Source organism: Crocodylus porosus, unplaced genomic scaffold, assembly GCF_001723895.1.
Source record: "Crocodylus porosus isolate Cpor-Errol unplaced genomic scaffold, CroPor_comp1, whole genome shotgun sequence".
NCBI lineage: Eukaryota > Metazoa > Chordata > Crocodylia > Crocodylidae > Crocodylus > Crocodylus porosus.
In genome coordinates, this window is record NW_017728886.1 from 26741592 (window position 1) to 26759495 (window position 17904).

Sequence of the window (17904 nt, forward strand, 5' to 3'; positions counted from 1 at the left end):
AAGACTGTGACTTCTGGTTACATGATGTGACACCCAGCTCAAGACTGACTACTGAGCACTGACAGGTTACCAAAATGAAAGACACAGTTAGGCTCATGAGATACTAAAGGAAAGTGGGCTCCAATCCTAAAATTTAAGGCCCTGATCCTACAGTTAAAACCTGAATGGCAAATCCTCACACCTACGATGAGATCCAGATATGCTTGGCAGGACCAGACCAAGGAACAAAATGTATTTAGCTTGTAAGAGACAGGAGTTACTGTGCAGTTTTCCATGGAACAGAATTAGTTCTATGCAAAACAATACTTAGTGGATACGCATGTGTAGGAATAGTCTACCAGCAGCAAATAATTATGGAGAGAAATATCATCCTCCCTGGAGTTCAGGTATAAATTGTTCTTAAATTTAGTTTTCACTTTCACCAACCATAACCCAATCTGTCTGGAGGTGTCAGGCAATCTTATGCTATGGATAGAAGTAGCAGCAAGTTTCAGGCAAATTAGACAAGGCACTTGGGAGATGTAGAGAGTCCAAATAAATGGGATGATTTCACTTTTGAAAGAATCCCTGAGTGGAGCTCCAAAACAGCTCTGTCTAGAAACCCTCCATGTGTATTAGCTGATCTTGACGAGAATGCTCGGCTGAGTTATTGACAAAGTCATTTAATTAAGATTATTTATGCTTCCTTACCTTTCCACACCCCAAAATGTGTTAAGTGGCTCACAACACAACACAAGGAAAAACAGACTATGACAACCAGGGAAGGACACAAAGGAAAGGACACAGAACTGGTTCCTCAGTAAGAAGGTGTACACCTTATTAACAATGTTGCTCTTCTGCTTCATTCTGCTCTACCCTCTAGTGTTTTCCCTCCCTCATTTCGCACACATTTTTTAGAAGTGAACTTTTAGGAGGTGGCAAGAGAAAACAGCATGGTAAACCCAATCAAGGAAGTTGCATCAAATACAATGGTCAGGACAGAAAAAGGAAGAGCAAGCCCCATAATAAGAACAAAAAGTGTTACGGTTATTGTAATTAACAGAGCAGGGAGCAATATATTTACCAGCATAGGTGCCGACTGTTTTTTGCCAAGTGGGTGCTTGCAAAAGTAAAAAACCCCTGACACTTCACTTTCAACACAGCAGACTCCTTTGCCAAGCCCCATGCATACCCAGAAGAGGCACTGTGTTACTTCTACCCAGCTCTGCAGTGTCTGTAAAATCAGGCACTTTAGTAGGGCTTTTTTGGCACTAGTATCAGGGCTGGCTGGTGAATTTTGGGTCGAGACAACAATAGAAAGACACAAAAAGGTGTGAGAAAGAAAGTGTATCCAATCCAGCACAACTTGCAAATTCCAGAGACTGCCCCCAAGTAAAATGCTGTTAACCAGCAGTCAGAGCTGATAGAACAGGGGTTGGCAACCCCTGGCACATGTTGCCAACAGTTAAAAGCTGCGTGGCAGTCCCATGCCAGAGCATGGCACGGGAGGCCATTTTGCTGAGCATGCCACAGCTGACCCAGGCTTTGGGCAGCTGCTGCCAGCCACAGAGCCTGGGCAGCTCACAGCAGATGGCAGGGAGGCTGCAAGCCCTGCTGCAAGCAGACGTGGCAGGCAGTTTGGAGGCTGCAGCTGATGTGCTGGGGGTCTGGAGCCGCAGCCCAACTCTGTGGCTGGTGGTGGCTGTACACGTAACTCAGGGACCATGACAAGAAAGGGGCCAGGACTATGCTCCCATGATGAAGGGCCCCTTGCAGCTCCTCTCCTATCTCCCCTGGCACACCAACATCTTTGAAGTCCAGGTTGTAGGGTTTTTGGCACTCGGCCCAAAAATGTTGCCGGCCCCTGTGATAGAACTTTTTGCCTGACATAAATGAAACTAAAGCGAACACCATCTGCTTTCTTAAATAAAAACGCTGAAAGATAGGCTTGGAATTTAAAGTTCAAAGTTTGAACTCAAAATAAGCACAGCTATACGCAATATGGATATGGCAGTACACCTTCCCACTCTAAGGGCAGGAGGCCTGATGAGGGCAGCCATTTTCAAACATAAGCCAGAGGCAGCAGTCTGTGTTGAGCAGCCAAGGAGGCAACGTTGGGCTGAGCTGCTCCTGGAACACCTCAGAAGTAAAGGTGAGACTATGGGGATGGAGGAGACCTCAGTGGTCCTGGACATGATCTGAAACTGCTCCCTGCCAGGATAGGGAGGCCTGGTGGGACTGCTGGAGGCGTGGCAGCCCCACTTAAATACCAGGACCATGAGCCTCCCCGGTGTAAGGCGGGTCCGGCGCCTAAACCCCAGCCCCTACTTTTGGGTAGGTTACTAAGAGGGAGGAGTGGAACCAGGTAGGGCTGTGGCCACCTGAGCCCATAGGGGTGCAAGACCCCAAAGGCCCCAGGGAGGGGGCAGTTGTGGAGCCCTAGCAAAGGGGGCAGGTCAGAGACCTTGAGAGAACAGGGGTATCAGTGGGCCTGCCCAGAGTAGGGTCCATCTTCATGACCTGAAGAACTGGGCATAATTCAGAGCTGAGTAGGGCTGCAGGGATGGTCTGAAGGGCAGCCCCAGGGGCAGCACATGGCACCCCCCCACAAGATCACAGCGTTGCGTATAAGAAGCCTGGTGAGGGGCTAGGGTGAAGTTGGCCCTCGGTTTGGTGAACTGGCTGGCACACTACCCAGATGAGGGTTGTGGGAAAGGCCCAAGAGATTGGATATTGCCAGCCAAGGCATGATTTGGATAAGCCTGATGGCCAGAAGGGTTGCTCCAGGAAAGAGCAGGTCAGAGTAGAGGCAGCACAGTATGGGATGAGCAAGAGACCCTGTGAGTGGGGGGTAGTATGAGTGTGTGTGAGAGAGAGCGCGAGACACTTGGCAGAGGACTAGGTTTGGTTTGGCTTGTGGCCGGGAGTATAACAACACCTTGGATGTCATGTGCGAGACATGGGCCACAGTGTAGCGGAGGTATGGAGCCATGTATAGCACCCCCTGGCATCAGGGCATAGAATGGGCTGCTTTCCACATTCACCACCAGTTTATTGTAATAGCAAAGTCATGGCAGGAAAGACTGGGCAGACTACCCTACATAGACAGGTAGATGGGCTGACTTGAGACTCAGCCCCAAGCTTGTCCCCTGTCACAATGGAAATGTAGCATGGAGTGTCCCACATTAGAACCAGGAGACAATGCTATTATCCAAGAAAGTACATAAGTGATGGTGAAACGGAGGACTGATCTAACTCAACTTCCTGTTACTGCTGGACTTTTTTTTTTTTTTTTTTTTAAAGAAAGTAGAAGCTCCAAGTTCAGACCACCCGCCAAGCCAATGCTATGGCAAATATCAAACACTTTCATGGAAAGAACAAGGAAAGCATTCATTATTTTTAACTGTCTAACAGTGAAATAAGCATTGTGCCCTTTGGAAACATTGTGCCTTTTGGATGTCATCTCCCTGCTGTTCATGTACATACTCCCTTAATAGCTTGCCCCTCCTCTTCTATTCCTAGTCCTTTTCTCACAAGTGGCTTTGGCCCTAGGAGCATCAAAAAGGCCCCTCCTCCTGCTCACATACCCAGTTCTACAGAAGGTTTTGTTTCCTTTCTACCTAGTTGCTGCCCCTTTTGAAGACACAAAGTCAGCCTGACTACTTTCACTTGCATTTTACAGGTTTTATGAGACACTAGAAGCAAGGAGCAGCAGCCACAACCACAGAAGCACATCAACTCTAGATGTTTAAACCAACTGCTCCAGCCACATAGTTCAGACTCCACCATTAATGCCACTGGAGAGAAACAAGCTTTTACCCTATTCTAACAGATCATTAGCCAGGACAGTCATTGGAGACAAAGGCAAACAAGGTCTTAAATGTAAAAGTGTTGTGATGTTGTAACATTTTGCAAAGATAGTTACCCTACCCTACCCAAGATTGAAAACCCTTTTAGCTGTCAGGCTAAATTTGGAAGTAGCTCACATACCTAGTTACAGGGAATCACATTTGCATATTGACATTTTAACCAAAGCCACATAACTCCCCAGTCTCAAATCCTGTCAAAACCTGCATTTAGCGCTTCAGATACCTAGGACCATTTGCTAATAACCTATTACTTACATTCTGCAACTATATACTGCCTTACGTCTGCTGCATGCTTCTACCTTCCTTAAAATCGCATACTTTCTACATATTCTATGCATCACAAACTGAACTTTCACCAATTCTGTTCTTTCTAACAAGAAGTTAATCATCAAAATCTTACTGGATGAACAGATAAGTAGAAGAGAATCTTGCTGGAGAAGTGAGACTAATATATTCCTCCCCTCCCCCTTTTTTTTAAATGATTGAGGAATTTAGAGCTTTGAGTTGAAGATTGAATTGCAAATGTCAATGCTAAATCCTCCTTAAAGGTGTTTACATAGGACATATCTTCCTGTACCAAAAAGAATAAAGGGGGGCAAAAGCAAAAACACATATTCAAATAGTTTTTGAAGGCACCAGAAATCCATACTCGTGTATTATTACCAGGCAACCTGGTTTTCCCTGATAAAATATACCAAATTCTCTTGTAAAAAAATAAGATTCTTTGCTAAAAACCCCCAAATTCCATTATTAAAATTAAAGCTTGCCCCACCCCCCAGCCCTGTCCCTCATTCCCCCCGCACAGCCTTACTGGTGCCCCTTGCTCCCCGCCCACAGCCCCTGCTCCCCCAGCCCTGCTCGAGAGGACCCCCAGCTGCCAGAACTACAACCCAGGTCTGCAGTCCCCTGCCCCCACTCCCCCCTGCTGTGGGCTCAGGTGGAACGACTCCCTGCTGCCGCGCACACTTCCAGGGGGGACCCACACCCCCAAGATCTGTACGTGGAGCAGGCACAGGCTGCAGGCTCCTGCTGTGATTCCACACTCCATGCCTCCTGTGCCTGCTTCTTTGAGGGACACAGCCCCACACTACTGCCCTTACTGCAGCCCCATGTGCAAGAGGCACGTTGCCAGGGCAGTTGGGGGAGAGAAGCAGGGCCAGAGCCTGAGACTGCACCTGCCCCAGGTACAGATCTGGGGTCCCCCCCACCCCTCGGGAGTGAACACAGCAGCAGGGAGCCAGGCCTCCCCCTCCACCTGTAACCCTGTCCTGCTCCCCACTTGGGCCCTGCAGCTGCAGACTGTGGTCCCAAGCTCCACGTGGCTGGGCAGCCTCAGCTCTACCCAGCTTCCTCTCCCCCCCACATATCTACTGGAGCAGCTCTGCAGGCTGTCCATGCAGGTGGCGACTCGTGTCTCCGCCTTCCTCCCATTCTCTCCTAGCTCCCTGCAGGCTACAACTCTGCCAGCCTACAGGGAGCTCACTGCAAAATCTGCGGGTTTCTCTTGCAAAAACGAGAAATCCGTGTTTGCCTCTGGTAAAATCTGCAGTTTACGTCATTTTTAGGTGGGAAATAGAAAGCCCAGATTCCCTGATTATTACTAATTTAAACCAACTATCTTAAGCTCTGCATTATATAGTTTCCATATTGTTACATGGAGAACTCAAAAGTTTACAGGGATGGCTGCTGGAAAGCAGTATTCACTAAGTGGGATAGACAAAATTGTACAGGAAGGGTTGATGAAATATACTTCTAATATGGCGTGCGAAGCTTTAGTCCCCGATTTGATTCAGCAGAGATTTGGCCCCATTTGGTGGCCGACTCTCCAAATACAAATTGAATCAGGAAAACCTTTAATCTCTCCGTATCAAACTGGAACCCTCCAATCGATTTGGAAGGACTTGGCAATTCGGACATAGCAGCTTTAAATGTTTTTTCTACATACCTCTAAGAACCAGGCAGCTTGTGAAGGCTGAGATTTTGGGGCAGATGGAGCGTCCCACAGGAGTACAGCGGGGTCCCTAGTGCGTTTGGCAGCAGACCTGGAAGTGGACCAGAAGCACTTCCAGTCCACTTCCATGTCTGACAGGGAGCATGCTGCCCCCCACCCCAGTGACTGGTGCCTCCTGGGCCTGTAGGGGGGCACCCAGGGTACCCTCATGGCTGATCGCCAAGCCGGTGGGTGTAGGGGGCCCCCAGCATGCTCCCTGGCAGACCCGGAAGTGGACCAAAAGTACTTGCCATTGACTTCTGGGTTTGCCGCCAAGCATGTGGAGGCCCCCCCCCGCCCATGCTCCTGTGGGACACCCTCCATCTCAGCATTCATGAGCCACGCCTGGTACCTTGAGGTATGTAGAAAAAACATTTAAAGCTGCATCAATGGCCGAATTGCTGATTCTCTGAATCAGCACTGAATCTTCAGATTGGGATTCAGCCAAATCGAATCGGGGACAGTGATCCAGATCAACAAATCAAACCACTGTCACCGATTTAGGCCGAATCCAAATCAAATACGGCCCATTTTGCACACCCCTAATTTCTACTCATGCTGCTTTCAGCAGGCACACTTCTGGGGCAGGGAAAATATACTCTTCAGCAGTTAAAGCTACCATACCCATTCAGGCTACCATCCAAAAAGGAAAACCAAGACAGTCATAAGCCATTGTAACACAAAGAATCATTTTAAAGTCTGAAACTAAACAATAAATGCACATGTCAAATCATGGCTGTGGGATGCTCAGCAAGCTGTAGTTATTTCTGGAGTGTAAAGGCAACAAGTTGTATTGCCAAAATTACCTTCCATGTCTAGTGTATATTACTACAGCAAGTCCATGTCAATTTAGCATGAAAGAGTTACAAAATATCTCAAGGTAAATTAAACTGTTAATCATACTAGCAAGTCCCATTCTCTTTATTGCATCTTCCACCATTTACACATATGGAAAATAAATACAAAAAAGGGTACAAGCACTGGATTTAAAAGGGTTTCCTTTGCAACAGTGTGGTGTGTGTGTGTATTAAATATTGTATCATTTTTATTGAAACCATGGTTGCATTGGAAGTAGACTGGTTTCAGTATTTCTTGCATTTTGCACTGTTTGTATATTAGTTGACAGGATTCCCAAAGGTCTTATCCCAGACCCACTCCATCTTGCTTTTTTAACTGTGTCCAAGCCTGGATGATGAAGAGGACCACAGCTGATTCCCAGAAGAAACAGATGGGCCTGACCAACACAGTGGAAGGCAGAGGTTGTTCTTTTCAATTCCCCTCATGTAGTTATAAAGTTCAAGTAATGTTCTGCTGGTCACTTACTAGAACCAGTTCTCAAAACAGAGCAGCAGCTACTTCAATGACCAGCTACTGAAAGCCCTTTCTCCTTTTTTATTTGCAATATCTGCCCTCAAACTGTCCAACAAAGCTTTGAGTCTTGCACTTGTTAGCATACTCTTAGCCATCTTCTTCTTACTGCCTATTACAGGAGGTACTAGTATGGCTGCCAGTCCCCAAGGTTGCTTACCACCTTGCCCATGGTCTTGATTTACTTGCTGTAAAATCCAGGCACACTCTCTGGCCAGTGCTACAAATCGGTCCAGCTGGTTCTGATTAACATTAGCACTGATATTGAGAGTCTGTTCAAAGGGATTCTGAATGTAGAGAGGAGAAGGCTCAGGCTTACTGTGTTCCTTTCCCTGAAGGTATTTGAGACAAAAAAGGCAAATATTTCACATGTATATTATACACATAGTAAACATAAAAGTTCAGCTAAGTTACTGAAGCAGCATTAAATATTAACAGGCAATTACAAAAGTACTTTGACACGGTAGGTATTTTTCATAAAAAGCAAAGAAGATATTAATCAAGTTAGTATTGCATGTTACTCTGCCCACATCATTCTTGCTTCTGCATCAGAAGTAGGCAAAACATGGCCAATGGGCTGGATCCAGCCTGCCAACTGATTGGATATGGCCTGCAGCTGCCCCCACAGTGCTCCACGTGAGGCCAAGCCCTGCCCACACAATGCTCTCACCCATGGCCACTGATGGCACTGGCCAGAGCACACAGCTTCCTGGCAGGGCTGCTGCTGCAGCCACCCAGGTACTGCTTGGTTCCCCCCACATCTCCAGCAGCTCTTCCTTCTGCCCATGCTGCACTGCCCTGGACAGAAGGTAACATGGGAAAGCCATGGGGGGGAGGGGTGTGCTGGGCACCAAATACCCAGCCAGGTAGGGGAGGGAACTGTAGCCGGGCAGCTTTGGCCCCAATGCACAGGACTGTAGCTCCAGGCCTCTTTCCCACCCACCTGGCTGCCTGCAGGTGGCCACTTATGCTGGGTGGGAGAGTGGGTGGAAAGCAGCTGGAACTGGAGCCTTGCGAGCTGGAGTTGGGGTAGAGGTCTCCTGGCTGCAGCTTTCCTTCTGCCTGGCTGACTGTGTGGTGCCTGACATGCTATGGCTTCTTTGCATTACCAGCTGCTTGGAGTGGTGCAGCAGGAGGACGAGGAGGAGAAGAGGGAGCTGAGCAGTACTCAGGCAGCTGTGGCAGCAGCCATTCTAGAACGGTGTATGTGCTGGCTGCTGTCTGGTGGGTGTGGGAGGGAGTGGGCTCAGCCCCATGCAGAGTGTCACGAGGGCACTGGCAGGCTGAACATGGCGGGGAGCCGCAACTCACACCTGGACTACACTTCCCAGCCAACCTCTGCTGCGTGCACCCCCCACTCTCCCCTGACCAGCCCCTAGGACACAGCACACAGACACCTACCACTCCAAAACATACATACAATCCACCACTCACAACATACAAGAGTAAGACTTTATTTTGAGCTATTTTGCAATCACCTCTATATATGCTACTCAAACACACAAATCAGGACAAAAATTATTTTTGAAGTAAAATTAAAATGCGTTATAGTAGATGTCTGATTTTTAGTATAATTTTTATCTATAATCTGTTAAAATGATATCTGCAGAAAGATTGTGTGTGTGGCCCTCAACAGCTCATCAAATCTTGTTAAGTAGCCCTCTGGTCAAAACCCCTGGTATACCCATATTTTGTGTTTGTCTGGAGATCCATTGTGGCATATCTGGTTTCTTCATACAGCACAGTTGGTAACAGTGCAGACTGGACTCTAGGCCACAGGCAGGCAATTATTTCAGCTAGAGGGCTGCTTAACAAGTTTTGCTGAGCTGTTCAGGGCCACAAGGGTAGCCCCGCCCCACTGCAGGTGCCCCGTCCCCTGGTTGTCATCGTGGAACTTGAAGTCCTGCCCCCAACCCCTGAACTTTACCACCAGAAGTCCCTCCCCTTGCCCCTGGAAGTACTCCTTTTGGCTAGGGGGTTTACCATCATAGAACCAGAAAAAAAAATTCAAACGTACATTAATTTGATTTCAAAAAATATTTCTCTCCTGATTTATGTGTATTTGTGTAGTGTACATAGAGATGATTTGCATAATAGCTTAAAAAATTTTACTTCTGTATATTTTTTGGGGGGGAGAGGGTGGCTGGGGAGGTTGTGGCATGTGTGTGGGGGAGGGTGGCTGGAGCATGTGAGGGGGTTTGGGTGTGGGATGTGTGTGGGGAGAGGGGATGTGTGTCAGGGCCCATGGCAGGCAGAGACCCTCAGTGGTGTGCGGTCCAGGCGAGCCCCAGGACTGCATGTAGCTAGGCTGCTGGAAGGGAGAGTGGTGGAGAGTCTGGCTCCACAGAGCCACTGCCAGCCTGGGCTCCAAGCTCCTGCCACCCCACCCAGGGCCTCTGCCAGCCCTGTCCCCAGGGCTCCAACACAAGCCTTGCACCTCCCACTTGCTGCCACTTCCCCTGCAGTGTGCCACTGCTGCCACCACCACTTGCCCTGCCTGCTGCCGCTGCCTTCCCTTCCTTCCTGCCACCACTCCTCCCTACGCCGGCCCACTGCTCTGGCACTACATGGTTCTCGACTGCATGGCTGGGACCTTGACAGCCTGGCCCCAGGGTTCTCAGCTGGCCCCAGGGCACCACACTCCTGCCCACTTGCTCACTTCCGCATTCCCCCTGCCTGTCACTCCTGCCCTTCCCCAGCTGCTTCCCTTCTCTTCCTTCTCTGCTTGCTGCCACTGCACTCCCCACTACTAGCCGCTCCAGGGTGCGCAGTTTCCAGCTACATGGCTGGGTCTGCAGGACGCAGCAGGAGCCGGTCAGGCCCCCACATTTCCTGGTTAGCTCCTGCTGTGCCATGCAGTCCCAGCCATGCAACCAGAAACTGTGTGGTGCAGGAGCCAACCCAGCCCAGCTGGCAGCACACAGTGTTCCTGGCTGCCTGGCTGGGACCACACAGCACAGCAGAAGCCAGCCAGAAACCACAGCGACTGGACTCCTGCTGCACCAATGATTCTCCGTCTTATCTCAGTTTCCTTCTCGGGAAAAGGGAGGCTGAGGGAACAGCCACAGGGGCCCAAGCCAGAAGTCTCTAGACTGAAGCTTCTGGTTAGGGACTAGGGATGAGGCAGGTCTTGCTGCCAATGCTGCTGGGTCCTGCTGCCACTGGTGCTTTGTTATCTTTGACAGGCAGCCAGGGGCCGATATATATTAATCATTTTAGGGGCCCTGCAGGCCGGACTGAATAGCCTGGTGGGCTGGGTCCAGCTTGCGGGCCATATTTTGCCTGACCCTACTAACTGCTCAAGTTTTAACCAACTATCTTGCATGCAGACACAAACTATGGCTAGGGCCAACCTTGCCAGTACCAACCTTTAAAAGTTATAAGGTCTGTGTTTCTATCCCAGAAGACACCCAAACACTGCAAAGCCTTCTGGGATACAAGGTTTATATGTGATTGTTGGGTTTTACAGATCATAGGAAAGTAGAGCTGTAAGATACCTCACAAGGTTATCTAATCCAGCCCCCTTCTCAAGGCAGGATGATCCCTGGCTAAACAATCCCAGTCAAGCATGTGTCCAACTTAAGCCTGAAAAATCCCAAGGATGGAGATTCCACAATTTCTGTATCTTGTTCCAATGCTTGGCAATCTTCATAGGGATTCCTCCTAATCTCCAACTTAAGTTTTCTCTATTTCAGTTTGAAGCCACTGCTCTTAGTTCTGTCCTCTACAGCCACAGAGAAAAGCTCATCTTTCTCTTCTCTATACTCATCTTCTCTTCTGCAAATTAAAAAAACCCTTGTTCTCTCAACCTCTCCTCATAAATCGTGCCTTCTAGGCCTCTAATCATTTTGTTGCTCTGTGCTACAATCTTTCCAATCTATCCGCATCCTTCTTGAAGTGTGGGGCCTAAGAGAATGGAACAATTGCTTTCTGTGATTTCCAAGTGACGCTCCTGTTAATAGTCCAGAATTATGTTTGCCCATGCCCATTTTTTTTTTTTTTTTGCAACAAGAGCACATCGTAACCGAATATTCAACTCATTGTCTATTGCAGAGGTTTGCAACCCCAGGAACTGTGCCAGAGCATGGCATGCAAAGCCATTTTGCTTGGCATGCCACAGCTGGCTTGGGCTCTGGACAGGCCCATGCTGCCAGCCACAGAGCCCAGGCTGTTCACCGCAGACAGTGGAGAGGGCTGCAAGCAATTGTACCAGGGCCTGTGGAGCTCTGGCCTAGCTCATTACTGGCAGCAAGTGCACACGCACCTTGGGATGAATATCAGGAAAATGATTGCAGCTGCATTGTCACAATGAAGACCTGGCTCTTCACGGCTCCCCTGCCATCTGCCACTGGCACATCAACATCTTACAAGTTGAGGTTTCAGGGTTTTTTGGGACTCTGTCCAAGCATGTTGCAGACCTCTGTTCTACTATAACCTCTAGTCTTTCTCTGCAGTACTGCAGCCTAGCCAGTCTGCATTTGTGCATACAATTATTCTGTCCCAAGAGCAAGACTTTGCACTTGCTAAATCTCATTGTGGACCATTTGTGTCTTCTGCATTCCATAAGAGACCTATGGTTTCTCTGGTCTTCCTCTTACTTTTGACATCTTTTTGGATCTAGAATCTTTTTATGGCCTTTTCTGTGCCTTTCCAGCTGCATCTCAAATTGTGCTTTGACCTTCCTAATTTTCTCTCATGCCCTACCTTGCACTTCCAATTCTTTCTTCTCATTGGGATGGTTTGCTCCTGGACCCTTAAGAGGGCCTCCTTAAAGTACAGCCAGCTCTTCTGGACTCCTTTTCCCCCTCAGACTTGCCCTCCCAAGGAATCCTTTCCATCAGTTCCCCGAGTTTGCTATAGCCTGCTTTTCTGAAGTTCAGTTTTGTGGCCACTGTGGTCCATATTACCTTCTACCATCGCATTCTCAACCAATGCCTCCCTGTTTGAGAGCCTCAAGTTGAGAAGAGCGTCCTTCACGGTATGCCTGTCCATCATCACCTGTACCAAAAAAGTTACCCCTACACACACCAAGAATTTGCTGGACTGCTTCTGCACTACTGTGTTTCCTTCCCAACAGATGTCCTGATAATTCAAGCCCCCCATGAGAACCAGGTCCTGTAATTTGGAAGCTTCCATCAGTCATGAATGCTGTAAAGCTATCAACAAAGGAGGGGGAAAGAAACATGTTTTGTTTTGAGGAACTGATCTTCTTATTCAACAGATTCAGTTTTACATTAATTTTCTCAATTTTATCATTTCAAATATATTCTGTGCCAATCAAATCTATGCCACTGCCACACACTTGCACAATACAGAAGTTTCCTTATGACAAGGGAATACAGATGATTATCCACTTATCCCACACAGGTAAGCAAAAACAGCAACATTTGGCCACCTGCCCAATACTGCAGCTTAATATTTGTAGAGTTCCCAATTCCCCGTTACAGTGGATAAAGTAACAGTAAGAATAAAGTAACAGTAAGAAAATAAAATCCATTTACCTCGCGAACATTTATAGACTTGCTACCGAAATCAAAATTTCCAAAATATTCAAAGAATTCATTCAGAAGTACATCTGGAAAAACAAAAAAAGCCATGGTATGAAGGAAAGATTTCTTCTACCCCTCACACTCCTGCACCTCTCTCCCCCCCCCAAATACAATGGAGACAAAACACTGACTGAAGATTTACCTACCCAAAGTTTCTGTGTTTTCCGTCTGGTTTATTTTGTTCAGATTACTAACAAATGTACAGTCATGACCTCCGATTACATGCTTGTCTTCTGCATCTGAAAATAAGTTGTGAACATGTTTCAAAGTGACACACATTTTAAAAAAGTCCATCATGGTTCGCATAGCTCAGACATCTGCTTCTTAAAGAAAAATCTGTAGTTAACTCAGAGAAAGTGAGTACAAGAGGTGAACTGGGAATAGTTATTTTAAGTGACCCTTCAGATTGAGGTGTTTTACAATTGTAGAGAGGGAAGGAAGAATTGCTCAGGACTAAATGAAAAATACTCAAATGCCCAAATAGTGAAGATGCATGACCTTTGTGCCCCTTGAAACAATCTCCCCTTAAGGAAACAAACCTGTGAGCCTTACTTACACAGATAACACCAAAAAGTCAGTTGACAACTGATTTAAAAGGCTTTTTGATTACTTTTACCTCAAAATCATCACAATTCACTACACAGCTTTATATTTATTCTCTACTGTAAAACTTGAAAGAGACTATGCCAGCGCTTGTCAACTTTTTTAGACTTAACAAAGCACTCCTGAGCCCTGAAGTACTGCTCCATAATTTCTGTGAACCATGTGGCACCCCTTTTCAAAGATTTATTTATTTAATACAGGGCTTATCTCCTTGCAGAGGGGGCAGGCAGTGGATGGCAGGGGATCAGGTAGGCAGGGAGAGCCAGAACTGGCCTTTATCTCCTTATCTCCTCACATTCCTGCAACACCCTTCAAAGGACATTGCGACACCCCTGGGTGCCCCAGCACGCTGGCTAGGAATCACTGGAGTATGCTTATAATGGTCAGAACAGTGAACTAAGGAATCAGTTCTGACCTGCACCTTCTTCACTGGAGAATTTTCTTTTATCTCAAGCAGGTCATATTCAATTAACCCATCTATTAAATAGGTAAACAAACTACCTCAGGGATGCTGAAGTATAATTTATGGGTCACTGAAAACTTCTGGTAAAAGTTATTATCAAGTCAGAAGTTACATTTAATTTATTTGAATATTTTAAATTGATGTAAATTAGTGGCTATAAAATGGGCATCATACCAAGTCCAAGTATATCAGTGACACGGGAGCCTGGTTCTCTTGCAAATTAAAAAAAAGTAAGTCAACAAATCAGAAGCGACAGTTCAGAAAAAGGACAAGCCAGACTTTTATTATAAAGGCTGATGTTAATTACTCAATGCACACAAACAAGTTTACTCATATTGGTAATTTAACGGTATTTAATATTGTAACGTGAACACGGAAAAATGTCCTTCTTAAAAATGTGACTGTTTCATCAAAATATTCATCCTACAACAGAAAGTTATTAAATAATAATCAATTGCATGAATATTTCATCAAAGATGTGACATTTGCAATACACCAGGGTATTCTGGTTTATAATGACCCAGGTTTACACAAAAATCAATGGAAGTAGAAAACATTCAAAAGCCATTTCACTCTTGTTCCAAAAAATGAGATGTCCTTACCTGCCAGGTTTTTAAGTTCAGCTAGCGTTGGAAGGATTGGTGGCTTTCTTTTTTGCAGGAAAAACAAAACCATCATTGTTAGAGAGAAGTTTGTAATCCAGGGACCAGAGGTACTGCTTGTAATTCCATGTGTCCGGGCCCAGCAACGAATACCAAATACAAGGGCTCGTACACGTGAGTCAAAATTGCCATAAATATAGAGGAGTTCTGAACTTCTCAAAGCAATCCTGAGAGACAAAAGTATAAAAAAACCATAAACTGACAAACACAGTCTTAATTGTTCTGTCTTAAAGCATCAATTATGAGGAAAGAGGGTCTTCTGCATCTGGACAAATTTTTTTTACAAGCAACGTAACAAAACATTACAAAAAAACCCAACTTCAAATTACATGGGATGAATTTCCTGACAGCTCTATAGCAGAGGTTGGCAACCTATGGCCCAAGAGATTTTATCCAACCTGCTAATAAGCACACCAAATAAATGATACTGTCACATAAGTTTATATATCCTGCTGTTATATTAAATTTTGCATGAAAACCCACCACCTAGTGGCAAAAAATCTAACTGCCACTGCCTTTGACCCACAGAGGGCAGAGATGTGTTAATTTAGCATTCAGAGGTGGTTACTTCTGAAGTCAGGCAAAAGGTAGGGCAGAGCAGTCAGTATCTTAGTGTGCTGACAGATTGGAGCGGGGAAGAGGGAAATAAAATTAAAAATCAAGAGACCAAAAACCTCCCACACATTTTACCAGAAGCAGCAGCATGTTAGTTTTTACCCGGCTCCACAGCATCTGTATAGATTGGGCACTTCAGTGGGGCTTTTTGGCAATTTTATCTAAAACTGATTCAATTAGCTATTAGGTAAAAGCACCCAAAAAGCCCCACTAAAATGCCCTATCTATACAGATGCTAGGCAAGCCAGGTCCAGCTAATGCAAAGCCTCTTCTCGGCATGTGCTAGGCTCAGCACAAGAGCGTGCCAAGTTTGAAGTAAAGTGCTATTTCCTCCCCCCCCCACCACTAAAACACATCAAAGGTGTTTTAGTTCAAAAGTGCATTGCCCCCATTTTCTGCATGCTGACATGCATTTTGCCATTGATACAAATGTATGAGATGCAACGCTGGGCGCATTAGCTCATGTGCTCTGCAGGTTTGATTAAATCAAGTCTGTTCTGACGCACTGGATTTCTGGCATTTCAGAGCAGACAAAGGTATGTGTATAAATGCCCTTAGAAACTAACTCAGCTGTCAGATGCCATGTCGCTGATCCCATAATACTGGGATTTATATAAAATTAAAGCAAATTAGTACTGGCATACTTTTAGGAGAGAGGGCAGCTTTGGTTAAAAATCCAGAAGACAAATGCATATTTCAGTAGAGAAATCAAGCCTCCAGTGAACAAGTAAATGCAGAATCAATTGCAAAAATTTTGACTTTAATTTAGCCCCTTATATAGAGATTGAAAGAGTCAATGCACAAGGAATCTACCAATACAAACTATAACACAAACTTTTTTTTAAAACACATCTTTTATGCATTGTATCAAAGTCAAGTAAAATCTGAGAAACAATTCCAGTCATATTTATAAAACCAACTAAGCTGGAGAAAGTCAGAATAGCCACCCTATTACAAACCTGCAGATTACAGCAGTACCTTACACTTTTTCTTCCAAATAATGCTGTCCATCCTTGGTATGACAAACTATGAAAAAGCCATTTTTCAAGTATAAACTAATCTGAAATACACTCCTATATCTACAATGTTCTACACTGCTGTACAGAAAGCAAGAATATGCATCAAAACCTACCGAGCCGCTCTGTTCAGTCTGGGCTTGCAACATTGATTCAGTTAGCGAGAAGAATGCATGTGCAAGACTGATATCCCAACTACAAAGAAAAACTGTCCTCTCTCATTATCAGGGATCTGGGTTTTCTGTTCATCATGGAAAATGCAGATTTTCTCCATTAAAGGAGGAAAAACACAGAAAGGTCAGGTCATCTGGTGCAAGCTGGCATAGTTCCAGCTTACAAGGGGCTGGGGGGAGTGGGATACAGAGTATGCCACATGCTTGTGCACACATATGTGCACATGGCCAGCAATACAACCAGGCAGTGGTGGAGAGCAGCTCCTCCTGGTGCCTGCTGCTACGTGCACTCCTGAGGAGGGGAACATGGGGGACATGTGTCCTCCTCTCCCCAATTTGTGCATGGGGTGGGTGCAGGCTGCCTGCTGTGGGCTTGGGGCTCCCCACCCTGTTGCTCTCGCCACAGCCCAGAGGATAGAGAAGTTGGTGCTGCCACTGCCACCACCTGGAGTCCTGTCCCAGCTGTGCTGTCATGAAGAGGAGCCCCTTGCCCACCCGGCAGCAGCAGGGAGCACAACTCCACACTGCCACCCCCACTGCTCCTAGGTGGGCAGGGGCACCATGCCATGGCAGTGAGGCTAGCATGGGGAGCCCTGCAGTTGGCAGCCCACATCCTCCCTTACCCCCCTCCCCCCCCGATGCTCCACTGTGCCACCCACAGGGGAGGCCGGGCTCCACGCTCCACTCCAAGCACAGCAGCTGTAACCTCCCACATGTGGCAGCCAAGACTCAGGTGCTGCTGAGATGGGCAGGGGGACGCAGGCCCTGGTCCTGATCCCACAGCCCTGGCAGCTGGTGGGGGCATGTGGCTACATATCCAGAGTGAGGGGCACCAGCAGGGCTGGGGGCAGTGGGGCAGAGGAAAAGGAGGCTATAGGCTGGGAGTAAGGAGCACCAGCAGGGCCAAGGGGCTGCAGGTCAGGCGTGAGAGGCACCAGCAGGGCTCGGGGGGTGTGGCTTGGGAGTGAGGGGCAACAGCATGGGCAGAGGCAGGGCCCCTGGCATATAAAGGCTACTCTGAGCCACATAGTAGAGGAGCACAGATACATCGGTCCAATATCAGATCGGTACCAATATAAAGAAAATTGAGCATATTGGAAACTGGCCTGATAAGGTTGACAATCTGGCCAATAAATGGCCCGTGCATGCGTGCAGCTGCAGCGCAGCATGAGGCAGCAAGGAGAAAAAGCCTGGCAGCTTGGAGAACTGCATGCAGCTGGTAAGTCTGTTGTAGTGGAAGGGAAGGGGTATTGTAGGGGTGGGCAGGTCAAGTCTCCTGCAGTGAGGGAGGGAGTGGGGCTGGGGCAGATACTGGCCAGCCGGGACAGGCACTGGTCAGCTGGGACAAGGCGAGGTGCTAGACGGCGCTGCCACCCATTGGGGGGGCACAGGGAGGGGTGGGGCGGCTCCCACTGCTGTGCGCAACCTTGGGAGGGTGTGGGGCAGCGTGTGCCCCCGTGTCTGCATGGGGCGGGGCAGGGTAGGCTATGGCTGTGGTGGCACCAGACTCTTCTCACCACATGGGAGAGGTGGAAGGGGGAGGAATTAGAGCTGGGTCTGTGCTTGGGACAGGTGGCAGCAGTGCTGGAAGTGGGGTGGGGGGGGGAGTTGGTGGGG

General features: G+C 47.3%; 1 protein-coding gene across 1 annotated transcript in view; it reads right to left on the reverse strand.

Annotated features, from left to right (window-relative positions):
• Positions 1-6738: 6738 nt before the first annotated feature.
• MTPAP (mitochondrial poly(A) polymerase) overlaps positions 6739-17904 on the reverse strand; it is a 32499-nt gene continuing 21333 nt past the window's right edge. The window contains exons 6-9 of the mRNA XM_019531338.1: positions 14424-14650; positions 12902-12994; positions 12708-12781; positions 6739-7538 (exon numbers count right to left, since the gene is read on the reverse strand). Of these exons, the coding sequence (XP_019386883.1) occupies positions 7191-7538; positions 12708-12781; positions 12902-12994; positions 14424-14650 (742 nt within the window). The 3' untranslated portion in view covers positions 6739-7190. The remainder of the gene's footprint in view (positions 7539-12707; positions 12782-12901; positions 12995-14423; positions 14651-17904) is intronic.